The 24933-nt window shown below is 38.6% G+C and overlaps 3 protein-coding genes across 6 annotated transcripts; 2 read left to right on the top strand and 1 right to left on the bottom strand.

The window, feature by feature from the left end:
- The first annotated feature begins 1832 nt into the window (after window positions 1-1832).
- SNL4 (SIN3-like 4) lies at window positions 1833-11862 on the top strand. 4 transcript variants are annotated; one of them, XR_002527328.2, is made up of 26 exons: window positions 1833-2100; window positions 2210-2264; window positions 2370-2515; window positions 3033-3188; window positions 3316-3505; window positions 3588-3686; window positions 3778-3945; window positions 4056-4404; window positions 4740-4876; window positions 4982-5057; window positions 5137-5166; window positions 5360-5640; window positions 5731-5885; window positions 6258-6385; window positions 6515-6769; window positions 7041-7733; window positions 7866-7936; window positions 8626-9276; window positions 9564-9664; window positions 9744-9882; window positions 9987-10139; window positions 10235-10398; window positions 10477-10588; window positions 10753-10936; window positions 11217-11411; window positions 11644-11862. XR_002527328.2 is itself a non-coding variant. In XM_021963350.2 (25 exons), the coding sequence occupies exons 3-24, from the start codon at window positions 2442-2444 to the stop codon at window positions 10903-10905; spliced, it is 4335 nt and encodes a 1444-aa protein (XP_021819042.2). In that variant the 5' UTR covers window positions 1833-2100; window positions 2210-2264; window positions 2370-2441; the 3' UTR covers window positions 10906-10936; window positions 11217-11512. The 4 variants fall into 4 exon arrangements, 3 of the variants coding, with proteins under 3 accessions (XP_021819042.2, XP_021819054.2, XP_021819062.2); XM_021963350.2 differs by lacking the exon at window positions 11644-11862 and having other exon boundaries at window positions 11217-11512; XM_021963370.2 differs by lacking the exon at window positions 11644-11862 and having other exon boundaries at window positions 1834-2100; window positions 4056-4332; window positions 11217-11512.
- A 352-nt stretch (window positions 11863-12214) lies between these two features.
- Window positions 12215-17134, bottom strand: EMB25 (DEAD/DEAH box helicase). The gene is made up of 8 exons (XM_021963147.2): window positions 16563-17134; window positions 16301-16476; window positions 16022-16135; window positions 15784-15892; window positions 15611-15697; window positions 15397-15515; window positions 14951-15131; window positions 12215-14756 (listed from the first exon to the last, which is right to left on the bottom strand). Exons 1-8 carry the CDS (start codon window positions 17070-17072, stop codon window positions 12516-12518), a joined length of 3537 nt encoding a protein of 1178 aa, XP_021818839.1. The 5' UTR covers window positions 17073-17134; the 3' UTR covers window positions 12215-12515.
- Window positions 17135-18351: 1217 nt separating this feature from the next.
- Window positions 18352-22938, top strand: LOC110760796 (pyruvate dehydrogenase complex E1 alpha subunit). The gene is made up of 8 exons (XM_021963121.2): window positions 18352-19185; window positions 19283-19362; window positions 19588-19665; window positions 20547-20642; window positions 20747-20818; window positions 21011-21064; window positions 21236-21301; window positions 22428-22938. The coding sequence occupies exons 1-8, from the start codon at window positions 18471-18473 to the stop codon at window positions 22470-22472; spliced, it is 1206 nt and encodes a 401-aa protein (XP_021818813.1). The 5' UTR covers window positions 18352-18470; the 3' UTR covers window positions 22473-22938.
- Window positions 22939-24933: the final 1995 nt, after the last annotated feature.

Genomic DNA, 24933 nt, shown 5'->3' with positions numbered 1-24933 from the left:
ATGAGGGAAATCAATGAATTGGGGAACCTAGGTATAGAAATTATGGAATTGAATCAACTACGCCCCATTCATGATTTTGATAGTATTTAATTACTGATTTAATTTTATATTCCTTATATTGCACTCTTTCTTTTTATAAGAAGAAGTGCATAATAGGTTTTTTCGAGTGGCTATAAAAGCTCCCTAGCATATTGGGGTTTGGGGGATTTGGGGTTTGGAGATTGGAGATTGGGTTTTGGTCTTGGGTTACTTGGGATTTTTGGGGATGAATCTGGGCAGTGGTGGAGGTGGAGGTGGATGGGACGGTGGTGTTGAGGCTTTGAGTTGGGATTAATTTGGGCAGTGGCGTGGGCTTAGGGATTGGAGTTGGGGAAGGGGGTGGTTTGGGGATGATGGAGTTTTTTCTTCTTCTTATTTTAAAATTGATTTTTAAATATTCTATGAATATTTTATTACACTTAAACAAAAATGTGAGACCCATAAATGCCACGTATGCAACGAACAGGAGATTTGATGGAAACTCTAATAGCAAAATCATATGCAATAAATTAGAAAGGTTGAGGTATCTAATTGTAAAAATTCAGAAGATATGAACTAACATGCCTTATAAGTGAAACCACATGATACCAAATCGGAATTGTCCACAAAGCTTAGTAGTTCTCTCCACTCCTGTCCACAAGATCCAAGGGATGGGAGAATCTCATAGGGATTCAAAATGCAGGCTCTCAGACATGTAAGGCACATTGGGCCTCCCTTTTTAAAAAATAAAACAAAAATTTATGAGGCATTGGGGCTCTCCTTGAGTGTTGATCCATTATTATCCTTTTGGGCTTTTATCTAACTGCCCACATAAATAGGGCCATGTTTTCAGTTTAAATATTTTGACACTAAAACTGGATGAGGAAAACAGATCTTGCTGAAATGCATGTTTGTTGAACTACATAGTTGAGGTTGGATTCTAGGACCTTTTCGGCTTTTGAAGTTTGCCCTAGCTCTGCTTAAAAGCAAAGCATTCTAAATCTAAATCACAGCACGACTTAAGTGAGCTCCCCAAACCCAGAAGGCCTTCATTAACCAGAGACCCAGCCCATCACTGTTTTCACATCGAAATTGTAGCCACATTCTCAGATAATCATGCACAAAACATTTATTTTTCGATAGGAAACTCATATTTAAAGGCTAAGCAAAAGAAGAAAAAAAAACCCCAAATCTGAAAATTGATTACAAAGCTAAATTACTCTTTGACAAGTGCTTTGTTAGACGCAATTTCATCATCAAAAATCATGATCTACAAAACCCACCTCCATTTACCACAACCACTCACAGACTCATACCAAACCAGCAGCACCCATAAAAAAAAAACACCAACAACATTAACAGATAACATCTACGGGCTTCCTTCCTCCCCCCCCTTTTGCCTTTGCCCTAACCCTAAATCGCCAAAAGCACGGCGTGCCCAAAATTTTGACACATCCACCACTCTCACCTGACCCTGCTGAAAAGCCACAAGTTTAACAATGTGACTCATATACCCCTAACACATCAACTTAATCACCAAAATTCGCCACTGCCCCCTTTGTAATTAACTCGTGCCGAGGAGTTAAGTACCTCCTAATAGAGACAAAAGCCCTAATTTTCATTACGTGGGAGGACCTTAACCGCCTATAACCGGTAAACACATCCTAATGCGACCGGGAAACAATTCTAATGTGACCGGGAAAAAAATAAACGAAATAATGACTTCCTTCCTCTCTCTCCGCACCCCAATTTTTTTCCTTCTCGCTGTAGGAGAGTAGTGTTACCTTATATTTATATCCCCATATTATATATACCACATTTTCTAAACTCTCTCTCCCTCTCTCTCTCTCTCTCTCTGGTTTTCTGTTTGTCTTCCGAGAAAGATAAAAAAGAAAAAACGTAAGGTGAAAAGTTTATAATTTGGCTTCTTAATATCGTATTCCCTCCCACCTTGGGTTGCTAAGAGAATCACGATAATTTTCGCAATATAACTTTCTCCTTGTGTGCTCTTTTGAGTTTGGCTTCCAAAAAAGCTTGTTCCGGAGGACTTTGGTGGCTATTCGACGACTTAACGATCTCTTTGTAATCTTCGTTTCCAGATTGTCCAGTATTTTTCCCGGAAAATTTTCTCTAAGCATTGCGTTATCTTCAAGTAAATGTTAATTACTCTCTAATTTTCTCTTGTGGTTAGGAATTTGGCTGACGAAAGGTGATCTGTTCAGAGCTTGGGATTAGAATTCTTGTTTGTATGTCACTTTTGCTCACCTTTTGTGTTGCAATTTTTGTTGTTTGGTTTTAGATCTGCTCTGTGCTTGTTGCTTGTGTTTGAATGAGCGAGTTGGTTTTTGTAGGATTACCTTGGGCTTTGAATCGCAGTTTGAAGCATGATTTGTGGTTGAAGAGGGAAAGAGTTTGTGACGGAGATGAAGAGGTCCAGAGAAGACGTTTTTATGACCTCGCAACTCAAGCGGCCCATGGTTTCCTCTCGAGGAGAGCCGTAAGTTCTTCATCTCCTTCTCTATTTATTTTTTCTTAATATTTTTTTGTTTGCTTTGGTTTTGCTTTATGTTAATGTTTGTGGTTGATTATCCATGTATTTTCTGCTTGATGATGATGTTTGAATTTGACGAGTCCCTGCTTGTTGATTTACTGTTTGTGCGTGCACTTTTGATTTTTATATTAAAATCAGATGGTAATTTCACAGTAAAAAGCTTTGAAATTAAACGTTTTTGTTTGGCTTGCTGACAAAAGATCAGATTTTTGTTTAGGTCTCTGGACCAATTCTTTCAGAAGTTTCAATCTTCCTCGGGTGTGGATAGAGGAGACACCAAAAATAGAAATTATTATCCTTGTCATGTGTGCAGGCTTTTCTTATCTCTCCTTTTTGTGGAATAAAAATTAAGATGATGTTTAATTTTGTGTGAAAAATATGTTTTCCGGGCTATTGATCTGCTGGAAGAGTTTGGAAATGATGCACGTTAACTAATTTGTAAGTTTCTTTCTGTGCAATGAAGTTCGGGGCAACCCCAGATGATGGGCGGAGCAGCTGCCCAGAAACTGACAACAAGTGATGCCTTAGCATATCTAAAGGCGGTGAAGGATATATTTCAAGACAACAGGGATAAATACGAAGAATTTCTTGAAGTGATGAAAGACTTTAAGGCCCAAAGGTTCGATTATGACACATGCTTTGCTTGACTTTATAAACTTATTTTACTTGATGGAGGGTTGGGTGGACATTTGCTTATATGAGCTCGTGTTGTTGACATGAGTTTGTGTGTACTGTGTTGATTGTAGAATTGACACTGCGGGTGTGATAGAGAGGGTGAAGGATTTATTTAAAGGGCATCGAGAGCTAATATTAGGTTTCAATACCTTCTTGCCGAAGGGATATGAAATCACCCTCCCACTTGAGGACGAGCAACAGCCTCCTCAAAAGAAGCCTGTTGAATTTGAAGAAGCTATCAATTTCGTGAACAAGATTAAGGTGGGAACATCACTTCATAGCTTAATCTGAGGTCACGGGTTTTCTATAAAGTTTTCTAACTTAATGAATTCTCTACCTGCAGACCCGATTTCAAGGCGATGACCGTGTTTATAAATCTTTTTTAGACATTCTGAATATGTACAGAAAGGAAAACAAGTCCATCACAGAGGTTTACCAGGAGGTGTGTTGTTGCATCCTTCGCATACCTTATCCCTTCATTTGGTTATGTTCATTCATCTCATGTTTCAGAAATTCAATTTGACCTTTTGCAGGTTGCAGCACTTTTCCAAGAACACTCAGACTTACTTGTGGAGTTTACTCACTTTTTACCTGATACTTCAGGAACAGCCTCCATTCACTTTGCTCCATCTCATAGAAACTCAATGCTCCGTGATAGGAGCTCTGCTATGCCCCCTATGCGGCAAATGCATGTTGACAAGGTTTATTTCATTCTCAGCCTCTCAGCCTTGTGTCAACTTTTCATGTTTTATTTTTCATATTAATATCTCATTGTTGAAGCTAACATCTGGTACATGTGCAATGTTGCCAGAAAGAAAGGACCATGGGTTCTTATGCTGACCACGATCTCAGTGTTGACCGTCCTGATCCTGACCACGATAGAGCTCTGATGAAAGTGGACAAAGAGCAAAGGAGGCGTGGTGAGAAGGAGAAGGAGAGGAGAGAAGATAGAGAAAGACGAGAACGTGACCGGGATGATAGAGATTTCGACCATGATGGCAGTAGGGACTTCAACATGCAACATTTTCCCCACAAACGGAAATCTGCTCGTAGGACTGAAGACTTGGCTACTGAACAATTGCATCCAGGTGGGGAAGGCGATGAAAACTTTGCAGAACATCTCATTTCATCCTCTTATGATGATAAAAATTCTGCCAAAAGTGAGGATTATGATGTTTTTGAACTAATTTACGTAATAACCAAAACTTATTGAGATCAACTACTTAGTAAAGAAAAGCTGTCCATCTAGTAAGAAATTTTCTTTATTCCTATATGTATTTGTGTGTGTGTGTGTGTGTGAGAAAGGGGGAGGGGGTGGGGGGAAGTAAGTACTGGCAGACCTTGGATAGCCAAGGTCATTGCACAGGCATAAGTTTAGTGTGAGTATCAAGTATAGCATTGTTTCTACATTCTTTCTTTTTTTGTTGAGCACTTCATCTGCCTGTTTGTTCTTGTTCCTTCAGTAGCTTCTTTTACTCATTGCATCTCATGGCAGGTATGTATGGCCAGGAGTTTGCTTACTGTGATAAGGTGAAGGAGAAGTTACGAAATCCTGATGATTACCAGGAATTTCTGAAGTGCCTCCATATTTTTAGCAAGGAAATTATTACAAGATCCGAATTGCAGTCTCTGGTAAGACGTGCATGTTATATAGATATAAACTTTTATCATCTCCTTACTCGTTTAAGGACATTAATCAGAATACAATCTCTAATTTGTAGATTTCTGCTTTTGTAGGTGGGTGATTTACTTGGAAGGTATCTGGATCTTATGGATGGGTTTGATGAATTTTTGGCATGTTGTGAGAAGAAAGGTAATGGTTTAGTCTAATTTTTTTTACCTGCTCTATGTACTGTGATTAACACTATATCTAATTGAGTCCTGTCCTGCAGATGGGTTCCTTGCTGGTGTCATGAGTAAAAGTACGTAACATAATTTGTTCCCTTTTTGTTCCAATAAGTTAGATCCTCCTCTTAGTTTATCTTAAGAGCTCGGGCACTGGCACGGGCTTCCTTTTTTTTTTTTCTTAATTCAATTTGAGGTTTACATGCATTTTGAGTTTTGTACTTTGTCCATTGACCTGAAAATCAACTCTTAATTCTTGATTCATCACAGAGTCCTTGTGGAATGAAGGACATTTACCCAGATCAGTGAAGGTAGAGGATAGGGATAGGGATAGAGATCGTGAAAGGGATGATGGGGTTAAAGATAGAGAGCGTGAAACTCGAGAAAGGGATCGACTTGAGAAAAATGGCGCCTCTGGAAATAAAGAAGTCGGAGGCCAGAAGATTTCTATATTTTCCAGTAAGGATAAATACTTGGCAAAACCTATTAATGAGCTTGACCTCTCTAACTGTGAGCGCTGCACTCCAAGCTATCGTCTCCTTCCAAAGAATGTATGTGATGCTTTCTTAGATAATCGTCTATGTTTACTTTTAAGGAGGTTTGATGCTTTTACAGAATTTGTATTTATATATGTCTTGCAGTATCCAATACCTTCTGCTAGCCAAAGAACGGAGCTTGCGTCTGAAGTATTGAATGATCATTGGGTATCCGTCACTTCTGGAAGTGAGGATTACTCTTTTAAACACATGCGCAAAAACCAGTATGAAGAAAGCCTGTTTCGTTGTGAGGATGATAGGTTGGCCTTAGATTTTCAGTATCTACGTTGATTTTCTCTTTATTTATTTGTTTCCAAGAGGCATCAACTGAATGTGGCTGTTCTCTGTTTTTCTTTTTTTGCTCCCCAATTGTCTTCATTGTCATTGGCATATAGGTTTTATGTTGTCATTCTTGCACTTAAATTGCATACTGATTTATAAATGATGAAACCTGTGTTTTGTTTCTGACATTTGTTTTCTGGTAGGTAAATATCGAAAAAATAGAGAAACTTGTGCATGTTGTTTGCATCGATATTTTACCCTTTATTGCACTACCAATTATTTGAAAGGATTTCCAGTTTTTGGCTATATTGACTTTGTCACTGGGTAATTTTTCTTATTGTTTTTCTTAGGTTTGAACTGGATATGTTGTTAGAGTCCGTGAATGTAACAACCAAGCGTGTTGAAGAACTATTAGAAAAGATCAATAACAATACGATCAAGATGGACAGTCCAATCCGTATTGAAGAACATTTCACAGGTTATATTCTTTTTAATGACTGAATAGAGGAATGCCTGTTTATGTAATCTGAGCTCAGCTGTTGATTTTCTTTTTTCTTTATATATATATATATATTTGACGGGACTCTTCTCCTCTCTTCTTTTCTAGCTCTGAATCTGAGGTGCATTGAGCGATTATATGGTGACCATGGGCTTGATGTGATGGATGTGTTGAGAAAAAATGGTCCATTAGCTTTGCCTGTTATATTAACCCGTTTGAAGCAAAAGCAAGAAGAGTGGGCAAGGTGTCGTTCTGATTTTAATAAAGTTTGGGCTGATATATATGCCAAGAACTATCACAAGTCACTTGATCATCGTAGCTTCTACTTCAAGCAACAGGACACAAAGAGCTTAAGCACAAAAGGTAATCCAAAAACTTCATATCGCAGTTTCCACTATAATTATGTATGCTACTTGAAGTAAAAGATCAATGAGATCATATCCTACACTGTTAATCTTCCTTTTTGGGCAGGCCATGCTTTTCTTTTTATTGATTAAAGCAGGCTTTTTTCGTTCGTTTCCTTTTAATTTATTAAGAATCTATATTCTTCCATTTTTTGCAATCACTCTTTTTTACTATGGGAATTATTGATTGTTTCCACTTTCCTCTCGTGGATGTGAACAAATTTTTGCAGCCTTGCTGGCGGAGATTAAAGAGATCAGTGAGAAGAAGCGGAAGGAAGATGACGTTCTTCTCTCAGTCGCTGCTGGAAATAGACGACCTATTATTCCCAATTTGGAATTTGAGTACCCTGATCCTGAAATCCATGAAGATCTGTATCAACTCATCAAATATTCTTGTGGAGAAGTTTGCACTACCGAGCAATTGGATAAAGTTATGAAGATATGGACAACCTTCCTTGAACCAATGCTTGGTGTTCCTACTCGGCCTCAAGGTGCAGAAGATACTGAAGATGTAGTGAAGGCGAAAAATCATACTGGCAAAAATGGTACTGTGAGTGCGGGAGACACTGATGGCAGTCCTGGTGGTGGTGCTACTGCAACGAATTCCAAACAGTTAAATTCGTCAAGAAATGGAGACGAAAGCATTCAACCTGAACAGTCAAGCTCTTGCAGGACTTGGGCAGTAAATGGGGCTAATGGGGTTAAAGATGAAAGTTCCCTTGACATTGATCGTGCTGCGTGTAAAGGTGATACTTTCTGCAATACCTCTCAACAAGGTAAATTGCAGAGTAATGCATCTACAGCCGATGAAACGTCTGGAGTTAGCAAACAAGACAATTCCAATGAAAGATTAGTCAATTCTAATTTATCACCCCCTGGGTTGGAGCAAAGTAATGGAAGAACTAATCAAGAAAACTCATCAGGTTTGCAGAATGATACCACTGAAAGTTTTTGTCTGTACTATTTGGACATATTGCTTCTTTTGTTTTCTTACTATTATTTTCAAAACTATGACTAGATTTCTGAAATACCCCACCCTTTTTTCTTTCTGAAAGGACTTAGTCCTACTCCATCCAGACCAGGTAATGGCACTGTTGACGGTGGGCTTGAGTTACCTTCATCAGAGGTAAGGTTAACTGTGCGGTGATACATTTATGGTGAAACTAATTTTAGTTAATAGTTTCATTACTCATGGTTGAAGGTTTAGTAAGAGAATATTTAACTCTGCAATGTGTGAATGGTTTTAATTTTGGTTCTTATGTATATTGAACATTTTAGTTAAGATGGGAACAAAGAGAGTTTCATATAGTATAATTTTTGATTTTGTACACAGGATTTTTTACAGTATGTTGTGGCAGACTTTTCTACTGATTTGTGGAATACTGTGCATGGCATGTTGAATCTTCTCGTGAGTTTGTTTGGTAAAAGCTGAAAGATTTCTAACAACATACCTATCAAATGAGCTAAAATTAGAGTCTATATAAATTGTTGGCTTTGCTGGCAAATTCTGTAGCCTTCTTGTTTAGATTTTATTGAGATCGTAAACTTGATATTTAAAGTTACCATCTTGAAGGTATAGTTTAGAATCTTGATGCATTGAAATTAGATGGTTAAATAAATCTGTGGTTTACTTGTATATCATAAAATAAAGTCTTATGCCAGCTTTTAAGAAGTCAATCCATTGATTGTATTCCTTACTACCCATGAATCTGGCGTTTGGATTGACTATAGCTGATGGTAGGTCTTGGATATTGATCTATGTATTGTCATGGTAAATATCTGCTTAAGATTTTTATGTTCCTTTTGACATCACAGGGTGGTGATTCTACAAGACCTGTTATATCCTCAAATGGAGCAATTGGAGAAGGCACCAAAGGTCTCAGATATCTTGAAGAGTCTGCTAGACACTTCAAGATTGAAAGAGAGGAAGGTGAAATATCTCCAAATGGAGATTTTGAGGAGGATAATTTTGCAAATTACAGAGAAGCTGGTTTGGAGGCTGTCAAAAAACCAAAGGATGGTGTTGTTGGCAGGCAATATCAAGCCAGACATGCGGAAGAAGAAATGTGCGGTGGAGAGACAGGGGGAGAAAATGATGCTGATGCTGACGATGAAGGTGAGGAAAGCGCTCAGAGGTCATCAGAGGATAGTGAAAATGCTTCCGAGAATGGTGATGTTTCTGGTAGTGAGTCTGGTGATGGAGAGGAATGTTCTCGTGAAGAGCGTGAGGAAGATGGGGACAATGATGAGCATGATACTAAGGCAGAGAGTGAAGGTGAAGCTGAAGGGATGGCTGATGCCCATGATGTTGAAGGAGATGGAATATCTTTACCGTTTTCAGAACGTTTTCTCCTGACTGTGAAGCCTCTTGCAAAGCATGTTCCTCCAGCTTTACATGACAAGGAGAAGGACTCTAGGGTTTTCTATGGAAATGATTCGTTCTATGTGCTTTTTAGGCTTCACCAAGTAAGGTTTCTTCTACCACACCAGTGTGTATGTGTATTTCTTACATATTTAAGTAACTGCATTTCAGCGATTAGATCATATATGAACTTCCTAGATACATAGTGGATCAAAGTGGGTTAGTTGTATCTCAACCGTCCATATCTAATCTAATGGCTTTTATGCAAGTACTTAACTTTGACCAATAGATTGTCCTTTGTGTGTGTGTGTGTGTGTGTCTGTATTCTTTTGAATTTAGTGGATGTTGGTTTAGATATACTTGTATCCCAACCCTTTCACTAATTTGACAGACACTATATGAGAGAATACAATCGGCAAAGACTAATTCATCATCTGCTGAGAGGAAGTGGCGGGCTTCAAATGATATGAGCCCTTCGGATTCTTATGCTAGGTACCTTTGCTTTGGTCTCCTTGTTTTGTTCGCAACTTTGAAGTGAACATACTTCCTAACTCCTTATTATATGGTACAGATTCATGAATGCACTTTACAATTTGCTTGACGGTTCTTCTGACAATACAAAATTTGAGGATGATTGTCGAGCCATCATTGGGACACAATCATATGTTCTATTCACATTAGACAAGCTGATCTACAAGCTTGTTAAACAGGTTCGTTGCCCTTTAATTTTCTTTTCTTTTTTTCCCCTTTCTTCAAGTTTCTTTCCCTTCTCCTTTGTTGACCACAAATATTCTGCTTCATGTACTTTTTTCAGCTCCAAACAGTCGCCAGTGATGAGATGGACAATAAACTTGTCCAACTTTATGCATTTGAAAAATCAAGAAAGCCAGGAAGATTTGTAGATGTGGTTTATCATGAAAATGCTCGTGTTCTTCTTCATGATGAGAACATTTATCGCATTGAATGTGTAGGCCCTTTATGTGGTATTATAAGTTGTAGTACTTTATAGGATTATAGAATTTCAGCTCTCTAAATTTATTATCATGATTTGTTTCTTTGCAGTCATCCTTACCAACCCAGGTGTCTATTCAGCTTATGGATTTTGGGCATGATAAGCCTGAAATGACTGCTGTTTCCATGGACCCTAATTTTTCCGCTTATCTGCACAATGAATTCCTCTCAGTTCTTCCTGACAAAAAAGAGAAGTCTGGGATCTTCTTGAAGAGGTATGTTGGCTATAATTAAGAGTGTGAAGGTTAGGAAGCTGAGTGTCATGACTAACAATGCTTTGGTGATGTTTGCAGGAACAAATGTGCGTATGGTAGTAGTGATGAATTGTCTGCTATCTGTGAGGCCATGGAAGGACTTAAAGTCACCAATGGTTTGGAGTGTAAGATAGCTTGCCATTCATCCAAGGTACTTCATTTAATACTCTGCTATAATAGCTAGTTATATTTAGGTGCATTATGATGATATGTTTTGCATTAAATTGTGGCATTATGGGTATTGTCTTTCTATTATTCGGTTTGTTTATCTGGTTTTCTGCTTCTGTTAATCAATTAGAGTTTTGTATGTGGTAGGTCTCATACGTTTTAGATACAGAAGACTTCCTGTTTCGGACAAAAAGGAAAAGGAAAACTTTGCATCGGGACAGTTCATGCCAAAAGCTGGCCAGGTCTTCCAATGGTTCGAGTAGAGTAGAGCGGTTTCACCAGTTGCTTTCTGGCTCATGATATGCCCTATTTTGACCATCAAGTAAATATGGTATGTACTTATCTGGTTTTTGCTTTTTGCTTGCATGTTTTTAATGCCAATTTTCTTCCACTCACATGCTTGCAGTAGACGCATATAAGATGTTGGTATTTAATGGAAAAATGAATGTCTCGCTTCTTAATCTCGGAACTTGACATTTCATCCATGCAATTGGAAAAAGAATATTTCATTGCTTTTCTTTTAAATGCCAAAACTTAATTTCTTCACATGTTGAGATGAAGGGAGAAGCCTTATAACTATTTTGTAATACATTTGTCTTTCGGTTCTGCAGTAGCATTTTGCACACATTACATACCCTGGCGCTGGAAATTCGAAAAATTTGAGGCGCCGTGAGCGAAAAAAGCTTTTGTGGGATTACCTTGTATTCTCGTAGTTCTCTCTCCGACCAAATAAAAGCATTGAGGAGGATACGGCTCGAAATGTATACTTTGAGTTGGCACTTTGAGCCGCATTCATGTAAATATAGGTAATTTGTGTTGTAAACTCGAGATACATTTTCAATTTATTCATCGATAATTTTTGTTAATCTTTTATAATTTATTTTATTTCTGGCGTATTAATTTTTTAGTGGACACTTCTCTTATATGTTTCGGTCATTAAAATAGCCTGACTGATTTTACTTGCTGTTCGTATGAACGTCAATTGTTAAATATTGACTTTTACCTTTATTTTGCACCATGCTAATTGTTGGTCCGTAGGTATGTCAATGTCAATGAGAAATGAGGCTTCAAAGAAGAAGAAAAATTCTTGAAATATGCTTGAGATATTTGTGTATAGATCGTGCATAATCGTACTTTTTGTCGAGTTGTACATCCTGTAATTTTTGTGTAGTATTTGCAATGCGTGGATTGAGATTGTTAATTATCTCAAACTTGTATGGCTCTACACTATTTTATAAATTCCGAAATTAGTCCTACTGAATGCTCGCCAGAGAGCGGTTTCCATTCTAAGGTCCCTTGCAGTGTTTGATTCTTTTAAGCCCTCCGTCGAGGAAATCCATAATAATGCAGTAAAATTTGGATGACAATGAACAGTTTTGCTGGAACCAATGATAAGCTTAAAGCTTGAAACAATTGTGTTTTAAAATAACAAAAACATATAAAAATAAAAACATCGTGTTTAGGTTGGCTTTGCTACACAGCCATATCGACACATGAATCCGAAAAATAAGACTCACTTGGGCATTCTTCAGAATAGACTAATCATTTGTACAATTACTTTCTTACCACCTATTTTTCCTCGAACAATAGCAATGAAATTCTTAAAAAATATAACCAAAAACTTATTTATTTATTTATTATATATAAAGGATACTCCCCACATGATGAGCAGTAGAAACTGAATTGATTGTACAAGATAATTTTACTGATACAATTACAGCTGATAAAAGATCACATTCTGGGAGACTTTACCTATTGTTTGTTTTAGATATCGACTTTGAACTTGTTTTCTTCAGAGATGAAAAAAGAATGAAAGAGCTTGATTGGCTCTGGGACGGCCAATCGGCACAGTACATGATGTTATGAAATTGTTGGTCTACAAATTTCATATTGTTAGAATATAATGTCATTCATCCAGCCAGCTCACTTATGGGAGGACGGTCCATAATATTTGACGCCGTCTTCGCATTGCTTTGCAGTAGTGGGTCAATGTCAGGCAACTTAGGAATTTGCACTAGCAGATCGATTGTTCGTCGTAGGAGCCGCGCTAAGTCACCCTCATCCATCGCGCAGTCCATCATGATTTCCCTCCAGGTCAACCCAGAAACCCAGGCTTCAACCATACCTGAAAACTGGGTGTCCAAATAGCAAGGCTTGTTCACACCATGCTTCTCTTGAAGCTGCAAAAAAGAGCTTCTCTGCTCATCCAAGAAGTTGACCACGTCGACTACTGTACTAGAAGGTTCGTATATGTAGCTGTTGTTTTTCCAAGGTCGAACTTTGATTCCTTCAGATACTAAACTTGCACAGACAGCAGCAAGTTCCGGAGGCTTCAAATCTATTAGGATTTTATTTCGAAGAACCATGGCAAGCCAGAGTTCATTTTCTCCTCGAATGGCAGCTGCAGTTACACCAAGTGGAAACATGACATGAGTATTAATATCCAATGCTCGAGTCTCATGTATGACATTGCTGATCTGCAAGAACTCCTTCCAACCAGAGGGTTCAATTTGCTCAATTCGATTAGTCAAACGTCTTGATCTACCCTTTAAGCGTTTAATCTTTTCCTCTGTAAACTTGGCCATGTCAACAATTTTCTTGTATTCTCTAAAGCCTTGTGTACGTGATATCTTCTTCTTCAGACGTGAAACTTTATTTCTTTGATCTTTGTAACGCTCTACAGCGTTATGGTATGCTTCTGACTTATGCAAAAGCTCATCATGTTCAGAGAGACTATTCAAGACAGGAACATTCAAACTCCAAGACCATGTCTCGAGAGATCCTTCCATATTCCAAAAACCACCAAGTTCAGACTCAGCAAGCTTCTCCCACTTCAGTTCCATCTTATCCAGAAGCATACTCATAATTTCCCGAGGCAAAGCATCTCCTAGAGCTAAAGCAACATTTGGGAAGCCCGTCTTATAAACTGTTTTAATCCACTTTTCTGTAAATAGATACCAAGAATTATCTGAACCAAGAGCCACATAATATGATGGTTCAAAAACTAAATTTGATTCAAACTCTGAGGTTACTGCATTTAGTGCAAAAGCGTCATCAGCACAAACCATGTGCTTAAGCTTTGAACCACTGAATGAGTCAACCTTCCCCAGATAAACAGCCGGGATAGAGTGTTGAACTCCTTCAGAATCCTTGTACTGCAGGCACAAAAAGGGCAAGTGTCCATTTTCAAACTCCTCTAACAAGGGTCTCAGTGAAGATAGTTTCTGAGATTCCATTCTTCTTCTAAGTTCAGTTCTTAGACGTTTCTCTGCTCTTAATTCTTCCTGTAGATCTGCAATCTCTTTATATGCTGGTCCAGATAGAAGCTTCCTGCTCTTTCTATCGATGGCATCATCGCTAATTTCCAAAGTCAGTATCTCAATTTCTTTCTGAATTCTAGTAAGCTCCTCTTTTGCAGCAAGCATAACATTGCTGCCAACATAGTTTCCAAAACTTTGCTCGACTAACTTTCTAGCTTCTTCCAAAGTTCGACCTGATTGGGAATCTTCCGCATCATCTGATTCCTTTGATCTATGGGTAACTTTTGCACCGGCAAGAAGATTTAGCACCATTCCATATGAAGCTGTAAACTGGGACACCAAAGGTTCAAGTCCAGCAAAAACAATCTTGCAACAGGCTTCAGCACCTTCATAAGGACTTTGAACAAGCACTACGTGACCCCTTTCATCAATCCCTCTACGTCCAGCACGCCCAGCCATTTGAAACAGTTCATTTGGGCTTAATTGGGTACGTCCACTGTCGCTTCTTTTGCTGAGGGATGCAATAATGGCTGTCCTAGCAGGCATGTTGATTCCTGCAGCAAGTGTTTCTGTAGCAAAGACAACCTTAACAAGTCCTCGCTGAAACAGCTCTTCTATGAATGATTTCCATAAAGGTAGACAGCCAGCATGATGTGCAGCAACCCCTTGCAGTAAACCCTTCACAGCAGTCTCCCTGATAGCATCAGGATACTTAATGCGGAACCTCTTCAAGGCTAGTTGAACCTCACTCATCTCACAGTCATCCAAGAGATTGTTATCTTGAACATACTGAACAGCGGCATCACATCCTTTTCTGCTAAAAATAAACCATATTGCTGGCAGCATATCTCGAGACTTAAGGTGCCATAATGTATCAGTAATTTGAGGTACCTAAAGAGCAAAAAGAAACGGAAAAAAAATTCAAATGGTCAAATTTATTGGCCAATCGTTTATGGAACACTGATCTCACAGGTCAGGTACATAACATCCTTAATCAATCAGTGTGTCCCTAGCAAAACCAAAACAAAAACGAAAACAAGGCTTGCTTTTGTATTTGTCTCACAAGATTAATGCATGAATCATACTTGCGAACGGTGTATTAAGTTGATGTCATTCTTTGAAAGTGGTCGTCTAGACATGTTACCAGTACTGTCATCATAGCTCATCTCACTTGCACGTCTTCTTGAACTCCTCCTTCTAGACCCATCATCTTTGTAAGATTTTGTTCCTGAAGCATTAAGTTGAAGATAATTGACTGACAACCTCCTGTTCCATTCAAAGAAAACATAAACTTTAAATATTAATAGATGGTCCTATATTGGCAGAGCCTCTAAGAAATCTTCATGGTAATTGCAAGATAAACCTTAAATTTCCACCAACAGAATGTTTGGCAGAATAACTCTGATGAAGCTTAACCATGTAAATCAGATAAAGCTGAAGAGAATCTCCAAGATATTTTGATTGGGTAAAAACTAAGAGTTAAGTATACAATAAAAATAACAAAAACTAATCATAATGAGAAGCAAAGTACCTATTCATGTGCTTTCCTGTCTTATCAAGAAGTGGTAACAAAGAAGTCTTCGTTGAGAAATGCCAAGTCAATGGTACTGGACGCCTTGATGAAGTTACCAATTCAGTTTTACCATGAATCTGGAAACAGGATGAAAGGAGCGAAATACTGTGTGTCAAAATGTAATATATCTTCAGTGAATGTAGAGCATTAAATCATCAAAGGAGCAAAATACCTGACCAATCCAACCAGCCAATTCGTCTGGATTTGCAACTGTTGCTGACAAACATATGAGTTGAACTTTTTTGGGGCAATAAATAACCTGAAATATTTCATAGATTATATAACGAAACACTATGACAATATCATTGGCATTGAAGCAGTTTCCTGGAAACAAATTGCACTTACGATTTCTTCCCACACAGTACCCCGGTACATGTCACTTAGATAATGAACTTCATCCAGGACAATAACATCCACATGAAAAAGTCCATCCCCAGAAGAAGCCATTCCCACACTGCATTAAGAAGCTAAAGTGAAATACCATTCCTTATTCCAAGAATAAACTCAGAAGTTGAACTGAAAAACTAAGAACATAAATCTATAAACTACTGCTACTAGGACTGATTAAATAAGTTGTTTATACCTCTGATACAACATGTTGCGCAAGATCTCTGTGGTCATAATTAAAACCTGAGCATCTTTGTTCACTGCCGAATCTCCAGTAAGAAGGCCGACATTGTCGTCGCCAAAAGTCTCACTGAAATTACAACAACGCATCAGCTAATTCAATTCAACATATCATGACTTACAAGTACATCACCTACATTGCTATTTTCAAGGATCAATTACTTCAGCATTTTACATAAACTTCACCAAGAAATGTATATATTCTTTTCTTGTCAGAGTAATATGACTCGCATACCGAAATTCTCGAAACTTCTGATTGGACAAGGCCTTCAGCGGAGTTGTGTAAAACAATCTCCTTCCTCTGGCTACGGTTGCAATGGCAGCAGCTTCTGCTATCAGAGTCTTTCCACTGCTCGTGGGTGCCGATACCACCACGGACGAACCTCTCAAGAATGCTTGTATCGCTAATCTCTATCCAAAATTAATCAAAGAAAATGTAATTCAGAATTCATACGATTCATAAAATCTTCAATGGTGTATTCGAAATTGAAACTCACCTGAAATTTATCGATTCGGAAATCGTAGATAGAAGCGAGCTCTTCGTCATCTATCATTTCCTCGCCGAACACTTTAACTTCGCCGCACAGCTTCTCTACTCTCTGCCACTTGAACTCCTCGGGCCGAGTAGACGGCTCTGCGGCCGCCATTGAAGTATCGATTTCATCGTCGCTCTGTTCGAGTCCGTCCGACATAATATCGTCGGGAACGTCGTCATACTCATCCGCCGCCACGTCTTCGTCGTCGTCGTCCTCTTCGTACTCGTCTTCGTCTTCTTCTTCGTCGGCATCGGAGAGTTGAGATTTTGCAGGGAAGGCTGAGCTTGGGGATTGGAAAGTGACTCGAAAACGCAGTGAGCTTGGAGAATATGTAGGAGGTGATTTGGGGGAACAAAACCCTAGGGCTTGGGTGGTTTGGGGGAGATGGTGAAGCAGGGTATAAGAAGAGCGTTTGAGAGAAAGGAGGCGCGTGAAGGTATGAGGAGGTGTGAGGATAGAGAGAGTGTCCATGGCGGGAGAGATTTTTGGGCACCCCAGCTCCAGCTCAGTTGTGGGCTTATCGTTTTTATTTTGATATTTTGAGAGTGGACAGGACAGTGACGATGCGACGTCGCTTCCGTTGCGTAACTGTTTTCGATTAAAGTACCGTTGATTTGAATTGAACCATTTGTTCGTTACTGTTGATTTGGACAAAGTAGGTGCCGTTGACGTGTAGATTTCTCAAACTAGTTAAGAAGGTACACAAGTTGGGCCCAATAATCGATGACCTGGGCCTCTATTGGGCTCTCATTCATATTTGTAAGAAAAATAAGGATGAAAGCAATTTTTGAGTTTTGGGTTTCAACTTTTGTTGTATCTGATTTTCATTTTAATTTTTTAACTAATATTCGGGTGCTATCTATTTTGATCACTCAATTCAATCATTCCATCAAATTTAATCATGTGACGTGCCTTTTAGAGGTAAATTCAACTTTTGAGTTCATTCTAAGCAATTAGAGGCAAAATTAGGTTTTATTGTTGTGTTAGGTTTCGAATGTGGGCCTTTTGAGGATTTTAGTGACTTAGGGTTTCAATTTAAAGGAAATGGGATAGATAGAGAGGTAGGCCGTTTTAGAAGATGTTTGTGCCCACATTTACATAATGAGACGAAAGGACTAAATTGACACAAATGAGAATAATTAAAACAGTACGAAAATTAGTTGGATAATCAAAATAAAACTCGGGTATAAATTCATAGACCTTTACCCTTTTTATCTATGCAATTTTATTTGTTTACTTTCGAGCTTATTGTGCATCATATCATATGTATGTATATTAAATCTGAAATACTTTTTGAGCTAAGAAGGCCATCATGATTCATTTGTATTTTAAAAACTTGGTGTAAGATATTGGCGAAAAGAACAAGAAAAGGGAACGCACCCACCCAGCCACCAAAATTTGTAGGCATATAATTGTGCACCCACCAAACAACATGCAGCCACATCCTTGCTTACTTCCACCAAACCCCAAAATGGCATTTCTAGCGTTAGTACGGAAATTTAGAGTCAAACATACACAAATTTATTTTTGTGTTTAAGTAAAATTAAGAAAAAAAACATGAAAATCTTGAAAAAATAATAATTAGAGAGAGGACACCTGCACAAGTAGGAAGGGAACACAAATTTTGGGTGAAAAAAAACAAAGGGGAAAGGAAATAAAAATTATTATTAAGTCAAAGATATCACTCCGCCACAAAATAACGACAATACCCAACTAAGACAATTTTTTAATTATTTAATAATTAAAACATTTTCGATTCCTTTCTACTACTTTCCTACCAAACCCCCCCACCCCGCTCTTCCGCAAACCCTCCTTTCACCAGTCTCAGCTCCCATCCCACACAGCCGGAAATCGATCCAACGGTCAGAGATGGCTCTATCCCGCCTCGCCTCCTCCTCAACCTCCGGCTCTAATCTCCTCAAACCCCTCACCTCCGCCCTATCCTTCACCCCATCTCTCCGCCGTCCGATCTCATCCGCCGCTGATGACTCCACCACCCTCACGATCGAGACATCTGTCCCCTTCACCTCCCACAGGTGCGACGTGCCTTCCCGCACCGTCGAGACCACGCCCAAAGAGCTCATGACGTTCTTTCGCGACATGGCGTTGATGCGCCGGATGGAGATCGCGGCCGACTCGCTCTACAAGGCCAAGCTCATCCGAGGGTTTTGCCATCTGTACGACGGCCAGGAGGCCGTCGCCATCGGCATGGAGGCCGCAATTACCAAAAAGGACTGCATCATAACCGCGTACCGCGACCATTGCACCTTCCTCGGCCGCGGCGGGACCCTTCTGCAGATTTTCTCCGAGCTCATGGGCCGCCAGGGTGGCTGCTCCAAGGGGAAAGGTGGATCCATGCATTTTTACAAGAAGGACGCTGGGTTCTATGGCGGTCACGGTATTGTTGGGGCTCAGGTTCCGCTGGGATGTGGCTTGGCTTTTGGGCAGAAATACTCCAAGGATGAAACGGTGACGTTTGCTCTGTATGGCGACGGTGCGGCCAATCAGGGCCAGTTGTTCGAGGCGCTTAATATTTCTGCGCTTTGGGATCTGCCTGCCATTTTGGTCTGTGAGAATAATCACTGTAAGTAGTGGAAGAATTGTTTCTTCTTGGGCTTTTTAATGATAAGAAACAAAATTAATTACACATTTTGAATGATTTGGGCGTGCGTTTGACACAGATGGAATGGGTACGGCAGAGTGGAGAGCCGCGAAGAGTCCATCATACTACAAGCGTGGAGATTATGTTCCTGGCTTGAAGGTCGGGTACAATCTTGTTTGTTGCATTTCATTGGTTACCGCTTATGTATTTGCTTTGAAGTTTAGCTACGTTAAGAAATGACGGTTGTGTGATTGGTAAAAACATGGTAGCTGTATCCACTGAATCGATTCTATCGCTCGAATTATAATGGTAGAAACATTATAGGTGATAATTTCTAGTATTAATTTGTTTTCATTTGGCTAATGGTTTGTGATCAATCTTCAGGTAGATGGCATGGATGTATTTGCCGTAAAGCAGGCATGCAAATTTGCTAAGGAGCATGCTTTGAAGAATGGACCCATTGTGAGTTATTTCTCCATTTGTTACTAATAGCAAATTATAGCAACAAGGATTGCCTTAACAAATCTTCTGTCGATTTGGCTCACAGTTCCACATATAAAAGAAAAACATGATTGTTGATAGGTAGGCCAAATGAATTTTTGCAGGCGATCTACTAATTGCATTGTGATTGCAATTGTATGCAGTTTATGCTATAGCTGCTAGAGTATGCTATTAGTATAGTAGATTGAAGCTACAATGAGAGATCAAGCGTGTGGTCTATGAATTAATCATGTCCCTAGGGAAATTCTCTTAGCTCTATTCCAGGGGCAGTTCTGACAGTAATTGTTTGAGCTATTCTCTTAGTTCTAGGAATTGCAACTCTAATAGCACCCCTTCAGGAATTTGATACATGATCCTTTAGAATTCTAGTATAAACTTGGGTATACAGTTGTATGGACCCTAGTAGTTTGTTGGGTAAGCAATGCAGTTGCTATTTCAAGAGTTGCCTTTGCAGCATTTGTATGCCATCTGTGAAAGGAAAGAGAAATAGAATGCTTTGCAAATGACAAAGGATGTGAAATTTTGGTCCAAGTATTAGACTAAATGGAATAAAAAAATTCCCTTTTTTCAATTCAACATCATTGCGGTAGTTAAGAGAAGCACGATGTGGTTCATTGATGAATACCTTCGTTCAGACCCAGGCTGTAGGTTAGATCAAGTTTTTAGCCCTTCAGGATTACTTGGGCCCTTTGAAATGGTCTGGTTATGTGTGATATGTGAAGTCATGCGAGATTTTTCCAACTTTTCTGGCTCTGACTTGCAGACTTGTTATAATTGTGTAATTTGTTGTCGCTCTACATGATACTTATTGCCTGACAAGTCTTCTTGCTTCTGGTGGTCAGATTCTTGAAATGGACACTTATAGGTACCATGGGCACTCCATGTCTGATCCTGGGAGCACCTACCGTACACGTGATGAGATTTCTGGCGTGAGACAGGTTTGTTATGTGTTCCAAACCTTGTTCCCTTTCCTTATTTTGGAGATTATGCCACAATTTCATAAAGGTCTCTTTTTATAATTTTACTTGGTTATATGATTTAGGAGCGTGACCCAATTGAAAGAATAAGGAAGCTGATATTTGCTCACGATCTAGCAACTGAGAAGGAGCTAAAGGTATATTCTTCAACTAGGGTGGTTTCTGTATTGTATCTATCTACTGTCATTTCTATTTTGTTGAATAATTATTTTCATAACTGAGGGAAAATTTTAGAATATGGTCTCATTCCTGTCTCTCTTATTGATGCTGTGGGGGTCTGAGAAAACTGATATGTATTTATCCTTTTCTTTTCTTTTCTTTTCTTTCAGGATATTGAGAAGGAAGTGAGGAAAGAAGTCGATGAAGCCATTGCTAAAGCCAAAGTAAGAAGCTTTATGTGGTGGTCATTTGATTTCATAAACTCTCTTTTTATTTTTGTAAATTTTAACTGAATGCATGTAGCCATCTAACCCCTCTTTAGCTTTTACAATAGGTATTGTGACTGGATATTGTTCAGTGACCCTGTTTTTGATATTTGTTGTTCCTGTTTCCAGGAAAGCCCAATGCCAGAACCCTCCGAACTCTTCACAAATATCTATGTGAAAGGCTATGGGGCTGAGGTAATATTTGCTCCCTTGTGTACAGCAACACAGACACGCACACGATGTTCATTATCTATGTTGTATCACTATGGGCAGTAAACAGAAGCTTCTGTCTTCTTTAGTTACTGCCTGTAGAGACTACTGCTTTGGATGGGTATCTGATGCTAACCAATACAAGTGTGATGATGTGTTACTTATATTTATAAATCATATCTTAAAAGTCTGGTATTAGTTTTCCCTGGGCCTGGGTATAAAAGAATTTTGATCATCTATGTCCAACATCTATTAGGTGAAAGCGAGATCATGATCATTGGAGCAGTATAGATTACATTCCTGCAAATTATAGAAATTGGAATCGTAACATAAGAAACTTAAAAAGCTTTTGCAATTTGTTCTCCTTTTTGTAACTGGTAAAAAACTTGAGAAAAGTTTTCATCCAGAAGTTATGCATTGAAATTGTAACCATATCTTAGATGATGTACTTGGTGAGAGTAAAGATAACTTCATCGGATCTAGCCTGCATTTGCTTCCTCTGTTTAGATTCTGCAAATGTTATGGTTGACGTGCTAAAAAGAAATACATATAATAGGTCAAGTTGTGTGCCGGTTTTTGGTTGTGAAAACCTGACAAAACTAACCCCACCCACATATGTATTGTAAAATAGTCATCTGTCCACATGGACATGGTTTTGAAAGGATAAATTCTGGCTTGTCCCTTTATTTACCCCTGTTTTCTCAAGAACCGTTCTCTCTGTGATCTCTCACCCTCCCCAACAAATTTTCAAGAAGTTGAGGGTATGCTTTGAAAGACTGATCAAATGACTCTACAATAAAGAAAATAGACATAACAAAGATAATTGCTATTCTTTTGGGTGACTTCAAGTTTATTGAATGGTGGGTCAGGTCAAGATTAGTATTTTTACGGCAGATTTAAAATTTCCTTGGCTTGGTAGCTGATTGGTATCACTTGATTAGGGTGCATGATGTATTGCTTACTCTACTAATTCTTTCTTTCCCACTGGAAGATTTTCTTACTTTCTTCCTTACCGCAGTTGCAGCTAAATTCTCACATGTAATGCGGTCACTTGGATGTATTGCTTACTCAACTACTTTTTTCTTTCTCACTGATAAATGTTTTATTGCAGTCATTTGGAGCAGATAGGAAAGAAGTCAGAACTGTGCTTCCATGAATCTAGAGTGGAAAGTTGCCGATGACCAATGACTGTTCCCTCCCTCAAACCTGAAGGTCCCCTTGTTCTCATAAATGAACCACACCTTCCAATTTCCTGGAAAAGAAAAAAAAACAATAAATGGTTCGATTTAAGATGGCCATCCCTTCCCGGCTATATATTTTGATGTTCACCTTCTTTTTTGTATAGGATTTTGATTCTTCTCACAAGTATTCAGAGGCTGACTCGTTGCGTGCAAGCAATGTAGTTGATCTCGAGACTTTTGAGGTTTATGAAAATATTACCCAGTTGCTCATGGGAAATCTGCATGTTTTCCCACAGTTATGTTTCTGCTCAATGCCGTTGGTTGTTGGATGTCTTTTTGACATTTGATTTCTTGTTTCTCCCAGTTGTAATTGAAGCTTATTAACTGGCGTTACATGCCGTACAATTATTGGATTAGGTTTTTGCAGGGCAGTTTTGTTTACTTTCAAAGTTTTGTTCATCTCATTTCCACCTGCTCTTGAGTTACAACTACATTGCTTATGGTTGGAGTGGACTAAAAAAGTTCAAAATTATTTTCTTAAATCTAAAATCACAACAAATTGTTCGTAAGAAGATGGTTTGCTAAGTAATATCTGATTATATTGGTCATTTCGTTTTTTTTTAAAAACTTTTTAAAAGTCGCCTACGTGATGCTTGATCATCCAATTAATTCCCAGTTTATTTTCTTGAGATCTTTGTTATTATTATTATTATTTTTTTGGGTTGAGGATTTGATAAATGATCTTGGGCAGTCGAACCTTACACGTGCATTGAGATACATACCCTCTCTCTTGTGTTGTGCGTATTATATCGACGGTGGTCCAAAAGGCACCAGCACACAACAATAAGGCCACACCGAATTGAAATCACAAGAAGAAGACCACTGCCGTGCACCAGAAACGAAAGTAACACCATTTTTGCAGCGGTTGCCACTTGTTCATGCCAAATTGAAAGATCTCAAGTCCTTTACGTAACAACAAACAAATGGATCCCCCGATATGAATGAAATCTGTGAACTCAATCTCTCTCTCTCTCTCTCTCTCAAGAAAGAAAGAAAGAAAGAAGGAAAGAAAGAGCAGAGCATGAAACACGCTTGTTTCACGGGCGAGCAAGAAAAAAACATTTACAAATATTTTTTATTCTTTCTTTGTCTGGTGAGGAATGACGATGGCTTTGTTTGCATTGCATATATCCACGTGGTAGATTGAAAAAGTCACATGTGATGTGAATGTATACAAACGGCACCGTTCGTCTGTCCAAGTTCCAACTCCTGGTGGTGTGTGGTTGTTGCATCATTCAATTGTGGTTGAGTGCTGTGGCCACCGTCAGAGGCTCAGAGTATCCAATGCAATCCCCCACTTTTGCCACCAAACTTCCCCACCTTCCATTTTTCTTTAATCTTTAATTAATTCACTTAAAAACCTACCTCTCGCACGTGCACTCAATTATCCTTTCATTTCATCCACTCTACTGTAGTACTGTACACACCAATCCTGACCGTCTGATTTGGCTTTCTAGATCATCAATCGTGTAACCAAAGCAGACATTCTGGATAATATTGGAGTTTGCAGGGTCCAGCAGCAGCAGCTAATTGTGATTTGTTATGACACTAATTTTTGTTTTATCTTGAGAGAGAGAGAGAGAGAGGAGAATCCCATTCCAAAACCACAACCTCATCACTTTAGGCAAACCTTTATTAGGTAAAAGCATATTTTCAAAAGCTTTCTGGATTTGTTTTGTTAAAATGACAGTTAAAACTGTTACTCGTACTAAAACCCTCAAAACACAAACCAAACCAAAAAATAAAAAATACTGTTTTTCTAGAAAACAAATTAGCTTTTGATAAGTTATTAATTAGCCAGGACAGGAGGAGGAGTTTGTAAACTTGTGTGGGTTTAAATGAATTTAATTAAAACAAGTTGGATGGTTCCCGGAATCTCAATCAACCTAATTCCAATATTTAAATTCTTAATCCTTTTTTTAACCACCCGACTCCATATTTAAATTACAAATACCTGTTGTCGTGCATGACAAAATAGTATGACTCCCATCAGAAAGTGTTGATTGGGTAGGCCATATTATTCTCCTTTTTATTATTATTTAAATTTTGATGGACAGCTTTATGATTGAAGAGTTCACAGACAATTATATATATACATAGCGAACTTGCGATTCAATGGATTATGAATATGACTTCATACCACCCTAAGGCTTTTGGAGCATTTTTGCTCACCACTTTAACTATAGGTATACCCTCATCACCATCTTCAATGCTTGACACGTGTCCATAGGTATAATCATGATTCCATAAATACAAAGCAAAAGTTAACTATGGTTATGTCTATGAACACGTGTCATGTATTGAGGATGGTGGTGAATGTACACTTATAGTTAAAGTGGTGAGCAAAAATGCACCAAAGGCGTTTTTGTATTTTAT

Source organism: Prunus avium, chromosome 1, assembly GCF_965620075.1.
Source record: "Prunus avium chromosome 1, drPruAviu1.hap1.1, whole genome shotgun sequence".
NCBI classification, from domain to species: domain Eukaryota; kingdom Viridiplantae; phylum Streptophyta; class Magnoliopsida; order Rosales; family Rosaceae; genus Prunus; species Prunus avium.
The sequence above is the reverse complement of the archived record's forward strand: the minus strand, read 5'-3'. Positions and strand labels throughout refer to the sequence as shown.